Source organism: Balaenoptera physalus (genome assembly GCF_965194825.1).
Source record: "Balaenoptera physalus genome assembly, chromosome: 11".
NCBI lineage: Eukaryota > Metazoa > Chordata > Mammalia > Artiodactyla > Balaenopteridae > Balaenoptera > Balaenoptera physalus.
Genome location: NC_138896.1, coordinates 58,174,706 through 58,188,792, shown reverse-complemented (window position 1 = coordinate 58,188,792; position 14,087 = coordinate 58,174,706). Strand labels below are relative to the sequence as shown.

The 14,087-nt window shown below is 49.3% G+C and overlaps 2 protein-coding genes across 5 annotated transcripts in view; one reads left to right on the top strand and one right to left on the bottom strand.

Annotated features, from left to right (window-relative positions):
- Positions 1–11,314, bottom strand: part of GPD1L (glycerol-3-phosphate dehydrogenase 1 like) — a 114,648-nt gene extending 103,334 nt beyond the window's left edge. For 3 of the 4 annotated variants that reach the window (XM_082411861.1, XM_082411862.1, XM_082411863.1), the window contains exon 1: positions 11,150–11,313. In XM_082411861.1, coding sequence (XP_082267987.1) covers positions 11,150–11,196 — 47 coding nt within the window. In that variant the 5' untranslated portion in view covers positions 11,197–11,313. Of the gene's footprint in view, positions 1–11,149 lie in introns of all 4 variants that reach the window. The other variant, XM_082411860.1, reaches the window with a different exon arrangement.
- Positions 11,315–11,762: 448 nt separating this feature from the next.
- OSBPL10 (oxysterol binding protein like 10) overlaps positions 11,763–14,087 on the top strand; it is a 381,826-nt gene continuing 379,501 nt past the window's right edge. The window contains exon 1 of the mRNA XM_082411849.1: positions 11,763–12,830. The gene's annotated coding sequence lies outside the window, so the exon portion shown is untranslated. The remainder of the gene's footprint in view (positions 12,831–14,087) is intronic.

Genomic DNA, 14,087 nt, shown 5'->3' with positions numbered 1-14,087 from the left:
TTTTTTACTCATGGGAGGTCAGCAGGACCTCACTCTACCTCCTCCCAGGTTTCATCAAGGACTTCATTCAGTCATTCATTCATGCATTTATCTCAGTTATCAAAAATATCCTGAGCACCTACTGCACATAATGCCTTGGGCTAGATGCCGGTGATATAAAAGGCACAGCTCTCAAAAGCTTCCCACCCACTTAAGGAGATGAACACGGTAAAAGGAATTCACAATCCTGTGTGTGATAAGAGGTGAAGGGGAATGAGGAACACGTGATTAGAAGGGTAAACTGCGAGGGACTTTTAACACAAAGGACTCAGATGCGATCCAGGTAATCCATGGGAAGGCTCGCCTGCCCAGCGTTCAGCTGAGGGACCCACAGCGGACAGACCTGGCTGGGGTCCAGGGAGAAGACACGGGAACGGTGCTGAGGAAAACCATACCTCTGCAGAGAAGCAAAAAGGGCTTCATACACCAGGGATGGGAAAAGCAGGCAAAGCAGAGCTTCCAGCCAACACTCAGCTAATCACAGACACGTGAGGGAGCCGGGCCAAGCCAAGAACTAACCAGCTGATCCAGAGATGCACAAGCAACAACGTGTGCTTGTTATTTTCAGCACCGAGTTGGCAGAGGGTGGGCTGTTTTGCAGTGATAGCTAAGGGATGCATCAGACTCAGCAACGCTGAGGCAACCAGAGGTAACTCCAGGTAATTCTGGGCCAAGCTATTGGATCTGCCACTCATGGATGGGGGAGGGGAGGGGAGGGAAGGGAGGAGATGGACGCGAGGAAGAAGCATGAAATTCAATTCAAGAATGAATCCACGGAGGGACTTCTCTGGTGGTGCAGTGATTAAGAATCCGCCTGCCAATGCAGGGGATACGGGTTTGAGCCCTGGTCCGGGAAGATCCCACATGCCGCGGAGCAACTAAGCCCATGCACCACAACTACTGAAGCCCGCACACCTAGAGCCCGTGTTCTGCAACAAGAGAAGCCACCACAATGAGAAGCCCGTGCACCACAACGAAGAGTAGCCCCTGCTCACCGCAACTAGAGAAAGCCCGCGTGCAGCAAGACCCAACGCAGCCAAAAATAAATAAATAAATTTAAAAAAAAAAAAAAAAAAAGAATGAATCCAGGGAGATGAACAAAAAGATTCTAATGCCTATAAGGCCTAGTCTTGTTCTTTCTGTATAACTTATACAATAATATTTTTTTTTGGAGATCAGAAATGAAAACACTTTAATTTGTTCTGTTTTAATCTCTTTCAATACCATCTCCATTTGAACCAAGTATTTTCTTTGCTGTCCACCTTTTCTGTGTTGTTTATAAAACCTCAAAAGTATATAATTCACCTCAACATAATAAAGGCTATATATTCTATACGACAAGCCCATAGCTAACATAGTACTGAATATTCTTACCACCAAAAATGGGGAGATGGGGGCAGGAGGAAACTCTTGGAGGTGATGGATATTTATTACCTTGCTTGTGGTGATGGTTTCATGGGTGTATTCCGATCTCCAAACCCATCAAATATTAAGGATGTCTGAGTTTCCTGTGTTTCAATTACACCTGAATAAAGTTGTTTTTGTTTTTAAGTATAATCCATACCCAAAACTCCTTTGTGGCTTTGAAATGGTACTAAATGTGTTTGTCACATATGTGTAAGGAACAGGATCAAATAGCAAAGGGAGTGTTTTGGAAGAACCCGTGTGTTTTGAAGGCAACTATATAAAGTCCACATATAAGTGAAAACCCTGTCCTAAAAAGATGCCTGGCCGACAGAGGACCAGTCTAAAAACATGCACAGATATATCAGAACTGAGCCTAAAATAAAATAAAAATACTGCGTCCAGTCCAGTCCATGGAGGCGGTTTGTGTGTGGCTCAGCCACGGTCGGGGCTGGGGTCCCATGGCCACGGTGGCGGCGTCTCCTTGTTTCAGGGGCTGTCCTGTAACTGGCCCAGCCCGGTCAGGCACAGACCATTAACACGGCTGGGTCAAGGGCACAGCAGCCATTGCTCCACCTGCCAGCTCGTCCATCTACTAAAGGCCAGGTCTGCGATGAGTCCAGTTTTTCCCAAAGTGAGGAGTGGGGGCCAGAGGTAGCCCCAATGGCTGAACGCTGCCCACACACACACACAGCATCAAGTGACAACGACACATGTGTGCCCTTTTCAACTCTCCTGGCCTCCCTGAGAGAGCGCCGAATGTCTCATGTGAGTGTTGGGGTGTTTCCCAGCTCCCCAGCCTGTGTGAATTTCCCTTCTTCCCAAAGTATGAGGCGGCCTCCACTCAGAGCCTTGGCAGGGACCAGTATCTGGCAAGGATTTTATAATACTGTTTTGTTTCCATTCTACTGGTGGCTGCTGTTACCTTCTACTTGCGGTCTTTGGAGTGGTGATACAAAGTTTTCTTTTAAAGTCAACTTTTAAAGAAAGTCTAAGTGAATAAGCAGAACAAAAGCAAGCAGGGCAGTTTAAAGGAGGTTTAATTCCATCTAAACCTCCACCTGGCAGATTAAGACACGACACAGGAGGCTCGGTCACTCTGACCTTGGGTTACTCAACCAGGTAGTGGCAGAACTGGGAGGGGGACTCAGGACGGCTGACGGCCAGTCCTGGGTCTTTACTCCAGGGTATAATATCACATTTCCCATGGAATCATGAATTATCTTATCAACAAGTCTTGGGCCTCAAAATACAGACTAGTTTGCAACCTCAGCAATATTATGCCAACAAAATTTAAAAGGGACTTGGGGTGGGAAATCACGACCCGGTGCCAGCTGGGTACACACTGGGTATTTGACACAAGAGCTCATTTCATCTTTCCAGCAGCCACGTTATCCCCACTTTACAGATGAAGAAGTAGAGGCTCAGAGAGAATGAATAAGTTACCCGGTCACGCTGTCCATCTAGAGCCAGCAGTTCTGACCCAGATCTGTTTCCAAAGCCCACACTTTCTACTAATTCCTGTTTGCTGAGGGGTAGAGTAGAATCATTTGTTGAGAATACACATTAAGCACCTATGCCATGCAGACACTGTGCCGGGCACAGAGGACACAGGGGATAAAGCTGGTAAGTCTAAGGTTGGGGTGGGGGAGAATTCGAGCCAGAGGGAAGGGCCCGTGGAGCAAAGGTGCAGGAACAGGAGGGGCAGGGAGACTGTCCTCTGCTTTTACCCAAAGTCCACACCTGGTGGGAGGTGGAGGAAGGGCGAGGGGAGAGGTGATGAGCAGGAGGGGGAGAGAGGGAGAGGAGGCTGAGAAAGGAGCAGAGGGAAGGGGACGGGGAGAGGGAAGGGGAAGAGGCAAGGATGGGGCAAGAGGCAGAGGGTAGGGGTTTGCTGACTACCAGGTGTCAGGCACTGTTTGTTTGCTTTTTGTTTTTTGATTGACACGTAATTGACAAATAACACTGTATAAACTGAAGGGGTATAACCCCTTTGTCTGATACATTTATGTATTGCAATCTGATTACCACCAGAGTACTGTTTTCAATACCTTACCCACATTATCTGTTTCAAGCCTTAGCAACCCTCTGAGACAGGGCCTATCACGATCCCCATTTTTCAAGTGAAGACACTGAACTCCAGGGATCACACTGGTGGGTCAGTGAAGGAGGAGAGATCCACAGCCCAGGCCATGTCTTCACCACTCTGCTCTCCCTCCCTGGGTCCCAGCTGGACAGACACCCACCTGCTGGAGGTCCTAACCTCCACTGGCAACACCCCCCTTCCCCCCAACCCCTTGGCATTCACTCACCTCTTCCTCTCTAAAAAGATGTGACATTTTAATCAGCCAAGGAACAGGATGCCTATCAAGTCAGGTTGACAATTCCCAGAACTGCACGGGGTGCAGAAGCTTACTGGCACAGAAAAGACCCCACAGACCGTCCTTCTTTTACCAAGGAGGAAACTCTCTAGGGAGAACAAACAAGGGTTCAGCTACATTCTCCCCATCCCATGCCCAGAGCTGATCCTACGTGTGGATCCAAGGGAAGAGGGTGATCAGTTTTGGTTTAAATAACATCTACTTTCTTATTCATAAAAGCAATACATGAAAGACAAAAAAAAAATTATAATCTTACCACCCAGGGAGAACCACTGTTAACACTTTGTGTAATTCTTTGCAGTTAAAGGGCTTTTAAAGTACAATCAAATGCCAGGGTATTAGATGCAAATGTGAAAAATAAAGTATTTTAAAAATAGATTCAACTTGGTGAATGTTTATTTGATCTCTGGATAGGGAAGCTTTCTAAGTTCAAAATCAAAGATAGCAACGACAGAGGAAAAAAGATCAATGTGAACAACTTCACATAGAGAAAAAAAGGAGGGGGAGAAGCAGATGAAAAAAGCCTTTCTGTCTATCAAAATCCAAACTGCAGAGGAAAAGCCTCAAATAGAACGTTACATTTAACAAAAAACAGGATGCAAAATTGTATATGCCATATGATCATATGCATCACATGCAATTAACAAAATACATACCACCTCACACCTGTTAGTGTGGCTACTATATTAAAACAAAACAAAACAAAAACAAGTGTTAGAATGTGAAGAAATTGGAACCCTTGTGCTCTGCTGGTGGGAATATAAAATGGTGTAACTGCTATGGAAAACAATACAGTGGTTCCTCAAAAACCTAAAAATAGAATTGCCATATGATCCAGCAATTCCCCTTCTGGGCATATACCCAAAAGATTTGAAAGCAGAATCTTAAAGAGATATTTGTACACCAATGTTCATAGCAGAATTATTCACAACGGCCAAAAGGTGGAAGCAACCCAAGTGTCCACTGATGGGTTGAACAGATAAACAAAAGCTGGTAAATTCATACCGTGGACTATCATTCAGCCTTAAAAAGGAAGGAAATTTTGGCACATGCTACAAAAGAAGTGAACCTTGAGGACATTATACTAAGTGAAATAAGCCAGTTACAAAAAGGACAATTACTGTGTGATTCCACTTATGTGAGGAATTTATATGAACTTGAAGTTGGAATCCAGCCACGACATGGAGAAGCCCAAGCTCGCCTGCTGCAGAAAGATAGACACGTGGCCGGTCGCCCCCATTAGCCTGGCCAAAGCCCACCGACTGTGAAAGGGGGCATCGAGGACCAAGAGCCCCAGCCCACTAAACACCTGACTGCTGCCTTATGAGTGAGCCCAGGTGAGACCAGCAGAAGACCCTCCTCGCTTAGGCCCAACTGCTGACCCCCAGAATAACGAGCTAATCAATCATTGCTGTTTGAAGCCATTAAGTTTCAGGGGAGATAGTGGGGCAGCAACAGATAATCAATGAAGTTCCTAGCACCCAACTGTGAAAGGAACTGAGCCCCAAAGTAGAATGATGGCAAAGTGCCACTAGGATAACCTAAAGGAGCAGGGGGACTTCTGTCTTAGTTCCTGATGTCATCAAGCCTGGGAGGTAGGGATGAGGGGAAGAAGAAAGACCTAGATGGTTGACGACCCCAAACACAACTTCCCACCAGCAAGGACTGAGAGGCTTGGAGATACTACTTGGCCTGCCACATGGAAGATTTAGGGGACATGTGACTCTTCTATCCAATGGGACATGTTTTAGAAAAGAGTGGGCTCGGACTTCTCTGGTGGTGCAGTGGTTAAGAATCCACCTGCCAACGCAGGGGACACGGGTTCGAGCCCTGGTCCGGGAAGATCCCACATGCCACGGAGGGACTGAGCCCATGTGCCACAACTACTGAGCCTGCATGCCACAGCTACTGAAGCCCACGTGCCTGGAGCCCGTGCTCCACAACAAGAGAAGCCACCGCAATGAGAGGCCCGCCACTGCAGCAAAGAGTGGTCCCCACTTGCCGCAACTGGAGAAAGTCCCCGCACAGCAACAAAGACCCAACGCAACCGGAAAAAAAAAAAAAGAGTAGGCTCGCCTCAGCACTGCTCACAGACTACTGGGTAGAAGCTGGAGGTGACAGATTCTCCTCTCAAACATAAGACTTTTCTAATACCTAATTTACTAGATTAATTTTAAGATCAGGTGCCTTAAAAACAGTAAACTATGCTCATGTCATGTCTACAAGAAATGGGATGCCTCCTTTGGAGGGAAACTGAACGGGATGATTTTTTTTTTTTTTTTTTTGGCCGCACTGCAAGGCATGCAGGATCTCAGTTCCCCAACCAGGGATTGAACCCGTGCCGCAAGCAGTGAAAGCGCAGAGTCCTACCCACTGGACTGCAAGGGAAGTCTCTCCAGGATGATTTTTAAGACCTCATTTCAATTTGATTTTTCTTAAGTGGAATATTGTTATACTAGACTTTTTTGGGAGGGTAAGCTACTCAATATTTTTGTGACGATGGGATTTGTTCTCAGGTAAAAGTATGCTTCTCATTAAAAATGATAAGAATTTATAGAAACACGGACATTGGAGTTAGAAAGATCTGGGTTTCAACTCCACCTTAGTAACCACTGACCTTGAAAAGTTTTCTAATCTCAGTTTTGTCATCTAAAATAGGAATAATAGTAGTACCGCATAGATTTGTTATGAGATTTAAATGAAATAACGCACATCCCAGACACAGAAAATGACCCTAAGTGGTAACTGTTATGATTATCCCCCTTAAGGGAGGGGAGGAAGTGAAGAATGATGAAAGAGGTGAAAGAGGGCTAAGATAGGAAAATCAGACTCATCCCCAATATAGCTGTGATGTACATACACTGCACAACAACAGAAACAGGTGTGCGGATCGGCCTGGCAGGTGTCCTCAGCCTGGCTCCTGAGGGACATGGGTCTCCTCCCAGGTCAGCCCGAACCACCACTACCTCTCCCTCCAGCTTCCACAGTAGAGGTGTGTCAGTGCCGCCTGTGGACCAGGAAGGGGTCGTTTTGACCTCAGAGGAGCTAACACGCAGATGCCTAAACTGTTTTGAGCCCTCCACGTGGGGATACAGCAAGCATCATCACAGACACTGAGCAGCACAGTCAAAAACGATGACACTGGGGGATGAAGAGCTGCCAGGCTGCATTCAGATGCTTCCAACAGGACAAAAAGGGTCAGCCACACGTCCAGCTTCAGTCATCAATGCAAAGTAGGCCAAAGCTCTCCCTGACCTTCAGTCCCAGAAGTCAAGCTGTGGTGAAAACAAGGGCCAAAGATAACTCTCGGAAACACCTCCCGCTCTTTTATCTTCTCCCTTTCTCTGCCTCTATTCCTTAGCATTTTGTGATTGGCATTGGTAAAAGTACACTTCTCACTGAAAACGCTAAGCATTTATAGAAACATGGACATTGGAGTTAGAAGGATCTGGGTTTCAATTCCACCTTATTAACCACTGACCTTGAAAAGGTCCGTTTTGTGATGGCTCTGGTCAAGGATGATGGAACTAACACAGACAGCATTTTTTCATTAGCTGACAACTACTGAGTGCTAGTCACTTTGCACTCTCTCAGATCATCTCATTGCATCCTCACCATGATCCTAGACAGTAGGTACCCATGTCAGGAGCAATGATTCTTGGAGAGAAGCAGTTTGCTCAAGGACCTAGAGCTTGATGGGGCCAGAAACCTGGGGGGTGAGAATCCCGACTGCCTCCTTCCACCGCTGCCTGACCCAGCCTCCCAAGGAGGTGTGGGGTGTTTCTGGACTTAGACTGCAAATACAACCCTGAGGTTTTAGTTCTAGAACTGCATCTTGCACTGTGTCTGGGTGCCCTTCCCAAGGTTCTGGTGAAGGAACTTTGTTTCATCTTTGGAGGAACCTAAGAAGCTTTTGTTTTTTCCTTTCTGTTGCTATTGTGAGTCACCAGGACCAAGAAAAGCCATGCCGGTTAGGAAGCACCTCCCTGCATCCCCACAGGGGGAAGCACAACAGGGCTCAGCTGGATGCAAGAGGCCCCCTTGGCCTCCTCTCTCTCACCGTCTAGAAGAAAAGAGGTGAGGAAGGGCAGGACAGGCCCGTCAGTCTTCAGGTATCTGCATAGCAATTGATGATTATTTACATTGGGGGACGAACCAATGTGAGCTTTAGAGCCACCTTTTAGCTATAGATGTAACATCATTATTTCCATAAGCATTCTGAGCTGCTTCAAAGTCCCAAATGTAGGGACTTCCCTGGTGGCGCAGTGGCTAAGAATCCGCCTGCCAATGCAGGGGACACGGGTACGATCCCTGGTTCGGGATGATCCCACATGCCACGGAGCAACTAAGCCTGTGCGCCACAACTACTGAGCCTGCGCTCTAGAGCCCGCAAGCCACAACTACTGAAGCCCGCGTGCCTAGAACCCGTGCTCCACAACGAGAGAAGCCACCGCGAGAAGCCCATGCACCACAACAAAGAGTAGCCCCCGCTCTCTGCAACCAAAGAAAGCCCGCGCGCAGCAACAAAGACCCAACACAGCAAATAAATAAATAAATAAATATATACTTTTTTTTTTAAAGTCCCAAATGTAAACACTGCTTAAGCAATTTCCTATTCCTGAGCATCTGGAAGGGTCCGTCTTTTGGTAACCTGTTTTAAAATCAGCAGAAGGCTAAAATCCCTTAGGGAAAAATCTGTTCCACCCTCAGGGAATATGATTCAGCAAGTCTAGCTTCCGTGCTAATTCTGATGCAAGTTGTCTTTGCACCACATTTTAAGAAACATTACTAAAAACACTATTTAGAACGTCTACTCTTGGGACTTCCTTGGCGGTCCAGTGGTTAAGATTCCGTGCTTCCGCTGCAGGGGGCACGGGTTCGATCCCTGATTGGGGAACTAAGATCTCGCATGCCACATGAGAAAAAAAAAAAAAAATTCAGAACGATAACAAAAATCTAAAACATCTAATCTTGTGACAGATATTTCATTCTACTTTGTACTTCTTTTGAATTTATCTTCCAAATCCTTATCTATCTGTGACCTGAAGGAAGGGATGGTGTCCACTTGTGTCCCTATCCCTGGAAAAACCACCATATCTGCGTGGAGCAGACAGTCAAATGTCTTTGACCAGAGCTGAACACTCAGTGGGCCCCTGGGCAGCCTCTCTGTGTCCTTTACTGTCCCTAAGTTCCTGAATCTCTCTGGGGAGGTCGTGAGCCTCTCTCTAGGACTGGCATGGCTCTGCACCCAGGGCAGCAACAAGGAAGCCAACGACTGTTCCAGTCTGATCCCATCATTAAGGGAACCAGCAGCCAGACCAGACCATCAGCACATTTCTCAATTGCTCTGCTCCAGTGTCACTAGCCAAGTTCTACTCCATTTCCTTGGGCTGGAGTGAGCCAAGAAAAACAGTCAAGTACATCAGAGAGAGGCTGCGGGAAGCCGGGGGCATGGGGCCAGCGGGGGGAGGGGGGACGGGGGGCAGGGCCACAGGAGGGTCACTTCACAACTCTTGTTTCAGGCCCAAATCTGGCGTAGCCCAGCCATGCCACTTCCCCTGCACCTGGCAAAGGAGGAAAAGGTGCTGCCGTCTGTGGTTCTGTGGCCTCTTACAGAAGAGGAAACTAATGTTAAAGAACACGCGCTGAATGGGCGCTTTTTCAGTCTCACAGCCCACAAGGCAGCTGACATTTCACTCAAGTGACCTTGGGATCAGAACTGGCAAGGTCCAGCTGAAAGTCCATACGAAGCTCTGCAGTGGGCAGGTACCAACTCCATTACATGTGGGACAGAACATTCTGTTGTTGGTTGAAAAAAGAAGTTTACAGAAAAGTGCGTAATATCCTAGTATTTGTAGGGCAGAGAGATAAAAAAATATATGTAAACATTCGCTTGCATTTGATAGAATTCTTCTGTAAAGAACAGAAGAAACTGATAACACTGGTTTTCTTCCAGGAGATACCTTGGGAGACAAGTGTGGATGGGAGATGTTTCACTGTTTTTTCTGTGGGGTTTTTGGTACCTTTTAAACAATGTGAATTATTGCCAAATCATATACAATTACATTTTTACATTAAAAAGTTAGTTTTTAGACATTCATTTAGTATTTACTTAGCATATGCCCGGCCCTAAGGTATATGCTGTTCTCAAGAGCTGGGAGGGGAGGAGTGGAAACAGATAATCAAATAAATCATCATCTTGCAATGACAGATGTCAGCAACAGAGGCACAGGGAGAGGCCCCTCACCTTGCTGGGATGGAAAAGTGGAGAATCAGATAAGGTTTCCTGCAAGAAGTACTTTCTGGACCAAGTGTTAAAGACGGAGACCAAGTAACTAGTACCAATTGCTGCAGGACTCCTAGAAGCCTGAACCGTGATAAGTGTCCGGCCACAAAAAAACAGAAGGACTTTAAGGACATCACTCTGAACTATTCTATACTAGTCCCTCGGATGTGAGAAAAATAGCGCGCAGCTATGGAAAAAAGACTGAAAATATCAGATGCTATACCATATTCTGCCTCCTCTCCCCCAGCCCACTTTCCTCTACAGTAACCCAAACACACCAAATAATCCCACTGTGTAAGTTTCAGAAAGGTAACTAAAAGAGCTGACATTTAAAGTGCTTACAAGAACGCCTGGCACAAAGTGCTTTATAAACGCTGAAGTCAAATAAAGCCTATCGGAGAAGCAGAGCTGCGCAAACATCCCCCCAAGGGAGAATTCCCAAAGTCCCTGAGCTACTGGGGAGACCGGCCTGTAGGAACGTGGATTTTCTTCCCGATACTTAATATTAAGATACTAGACTTCGCAGAAACCGGAGCGGGACCCGCACCTGGAAGGGCAGAGCCGGCCCCGCCCTCGACCTGGATAGCAGGCGCCCTTCAGTCCCCTCTGCTTCGGTTTCCTCGATTCGGAAACCCCAGCAAGAACGTTCGAGCCTCCTCCAACTCCTCGGCCCAGGCGATGTGCCCAGGAGAAATGAAGAACGCCCTGAGGATGTTGCGCAAAGCCCCCGGGCGTGGCGAGCAGGTGGCCTCCGTGCGCCCGCCGCGCAGTGCCGCGAGCGCAGACAGGTGCCCGCCGGTGCGCCGTCCCCTCTCTCCGCGTCGCCCCCGCGAGCACATGGGCCCAGGGCCTCCTCGCCCAGTGCCTCGGCGCGGCCTCCCCGGGCGCGCGGTGCCCAGCCCGGCCGCGAGGCCGCCCGCCCCGCCTCCCCACGCATGGTGCCCGGTGCCCACGCCGCGGCCGGGACGCGCGCGCTCGGACGTCCGGCAGAGGGGCTTCCCGCAGGCGGAGCCCGCGCCGCCGGCCCGCCGCCGCTCACCAGTTCCCCGAGCCCACGATGCACACTTTCAGGGGCGCCGCTGCCATGGCCAGGCCGGAACGCTGCAGACCGGCGCGCGCCTCCCCGGCCGGCCGCCCGCCTCCGCCCGCTCCGCCTCCTCCCGCTCGGCCTGAACCCGCTACGGCTCGCGGCAGCCCCGCCCCTCCCGCCTCTCGGCCAATGGCCGCTACCACCCCCGCCCGAGCGCCCAGGGCCACAGCTGACAGCCGGGAGGACCCGCCCCGCCACTCCCGAGAACCACCGCGCACGCCCGGGCCCGGCTGGCCTCCCGGCCCCGCTCCGGCACCGCCCAGCCCTGCCCGAGGCCTGTCGGGACTTGTAGTCCGCGCCCCCTGGATCGACGCTCCCGCCGCGCCCCTTGCCTCCCCGGGCGGCTGCGCCCTGACTCGCGCTCCGGGCGCCGGGGGCTGCACCAGCCTCCCCGCGGAGCAGTCCTGACCCGGCTGGCCCGGGTGCCCCCCACTCCGACCCTCTCGGGAAGAGCTGCCGGGGCTGCAATTTGGAGCCGAGAGAGGATCCTGGATTGACTCTAAAGTCAACCAGGCTTGGTCCAGAGCTCGAAGTGGCCACCCCATCCTCTTCAGCTTCCGCCTCCTTTGTGGAAACAAGAAACCACCTGGCACCGCCGAACTTTGCGGTGGCCGTGTATCTTCTGAGGCCTTCGGGACTTGGCCGGACAGTACCTGAGCTCTAGGGAGGGGGAGACCTGGACGCGGGCGGCGTCGCCGTCACCCACTGGCTTGGCAGGACTGGCCTCCTCATGGTCTTCACCCCAGGACACCAGGAGGGTTTGCGGTTCTGTGACCACGCTTCCCTCCTTCCTGAGAAACAGGACGTTGTGTATCCATTCTGAGCATCACTTTCCACCAGGCGCCGCGCTGGACCCTGAGGAGGAGGACAAAGCGGTGTGAACTAGGGTTTCTGAAACTCCGCTGCAGCTCTGAGTCTCCGGAGCTTTTCAAAATCCCCACGCCCAGTCAGCACCCCAGACCAATTGCATCAGAATCTCCCGGAATGGGATACAAAACTTTCAGATTTTTTAAAGTTCAAGGGGTGATTGCAAGAGGACTCAAGATTGAGAACCAGAGAACCAAAATATCAGTGGAGACCGGCTGAGGAAACAAATACTCTACTACCTAGAAAAATACTAGTTTGATGCCCAGAGGATTAACTGTTATTTTTGTTTTCACTTCTACATTGTATGAAAAATTTATCTCTGTTACTTATGATACTTAGGCAAGGAACTACTTAGAATGAGTGAGACAGAGCGTGCCCTCCACTCCTCACTGGTGGTTAGCTCTCAGTTATTTGCCAGGAAAGATACCAAAGCGGGAATGATGTGAAAGATGGACTATCCAAGCTTTATTCATTTTTTTTCCCTTGCCATTTGTGTTACCAAACAGGTTTGTCTAATTAAGTAATGAACTCATGTACTTGAGGAGTCAGCATACTTTGCCAAGATTCACACCAACTGATCGGCTCATTTTTAGCCTTTGCCTAAAAGATTTATTCCTCATATGGACGCTCCCATTCCCCAATGCTGCAACTGCACCCGCATGAAAATGAACTGCCTGAATGCTCTGTGGACCCATCCTGCACAGGATCATACAGGGTTTATCGATCACCGGAGATGCATGACACATTGTGCCAGGATGACATAGTGAGTAGTCATTTATTTTCTAGACTGGCTACAAAGATCATGCAAAATTACATGTATCAACAGGGATATATACATACATAGTACAACTGTAAGGGAAAAGAAGGGAGGGAAACACAAAATACAGGATTGTGGTTCTAGTGGAGAGGAAGGTTGGTTATGCTTTACATTTTTACATATACTATAAACATTTTTGTGTATTGATTTAATGAAGGTCGTGGGAGAGGGGAGAAGCTCCAGGACAGAGAAGTGAGACAATCCAGTGCTGAGATGGCTGGTCCTCTGCCAGTCCCCCTCCTGGTGAGCTAAGATGGCAGGGCTGCCGAGGTTGGCCTTCTGTGGGCCACCCAGAAGAGGGTTAAACAACCTGGAGGACGACAGGTTAGCCCGTCTCATGGGACATGTGAACTCTTGAGGGACCCGGAGAAGTCCCAGGGTGTCTACAATTCGGTGTGTGGAGACAGCACCTGACAACATAACTGGGGTATGCGTGTATCTTGGTAAAAACTCACCAGGCAGCTGGGAGAAGCCAGGCAGCCCTTTAGAAACTCAGCCTAGCAATCTCCTTAGCCAGGGCATTGAGTTCATGCAGCACACTTCTGATTTTCTGCATTACAAGAGGCACGGCAACACTATTCCAAACTTTCCTATATAACTGGAGTCTCCTTTCCTCTCTTGGCTCCAGCTAACATTTTCCTCCGTTCTCTTAAGCCCTCACCACCAGCGTCCTACCGTGTCCCTAACACCCTCCCAGGGCCTTTCGACTCCTGCCTGCTACCCGGTCCCAAAGCCAATGCTGCATGTCAGGTGGCAGCAACACTCCACTTGCAGGGCTCAACATCCGCCTGGTTATTTCTTGTTGCTTAACAAAGCATCCCAAAGTTAGATCTCCAAGCAGCCACATTTCATTTCTTTAGCTCCAGAATCAGAGGGGAAGGCTCTCTCCACATGGGGTGCACGGTCAAAGGGGGCTGGAGGATCCACTTCCAAGCTGGCTCATTTGCATGCTGGCAAGTCGGTGCCCACTGCTGGCTGGTGGGCTGCAAGCCTGAGTGTTCTCCACGTGGGTGGGCCTCCCCCAAAGCTGCTTCTCCTCGTGCCTGCGTCCTACCAGCAAACATCTCAAGGGAAAGGAAACGAAAGTTGCCGGTTTCTTAAGACTTGAACCCCTAAATTAATCACAGCATCACTTCTGTCATGTGATCTTTTGGTCAAGAAATCACAGAGGCCAAATTCTAGGGGAGGGGACATAGGCCTCAC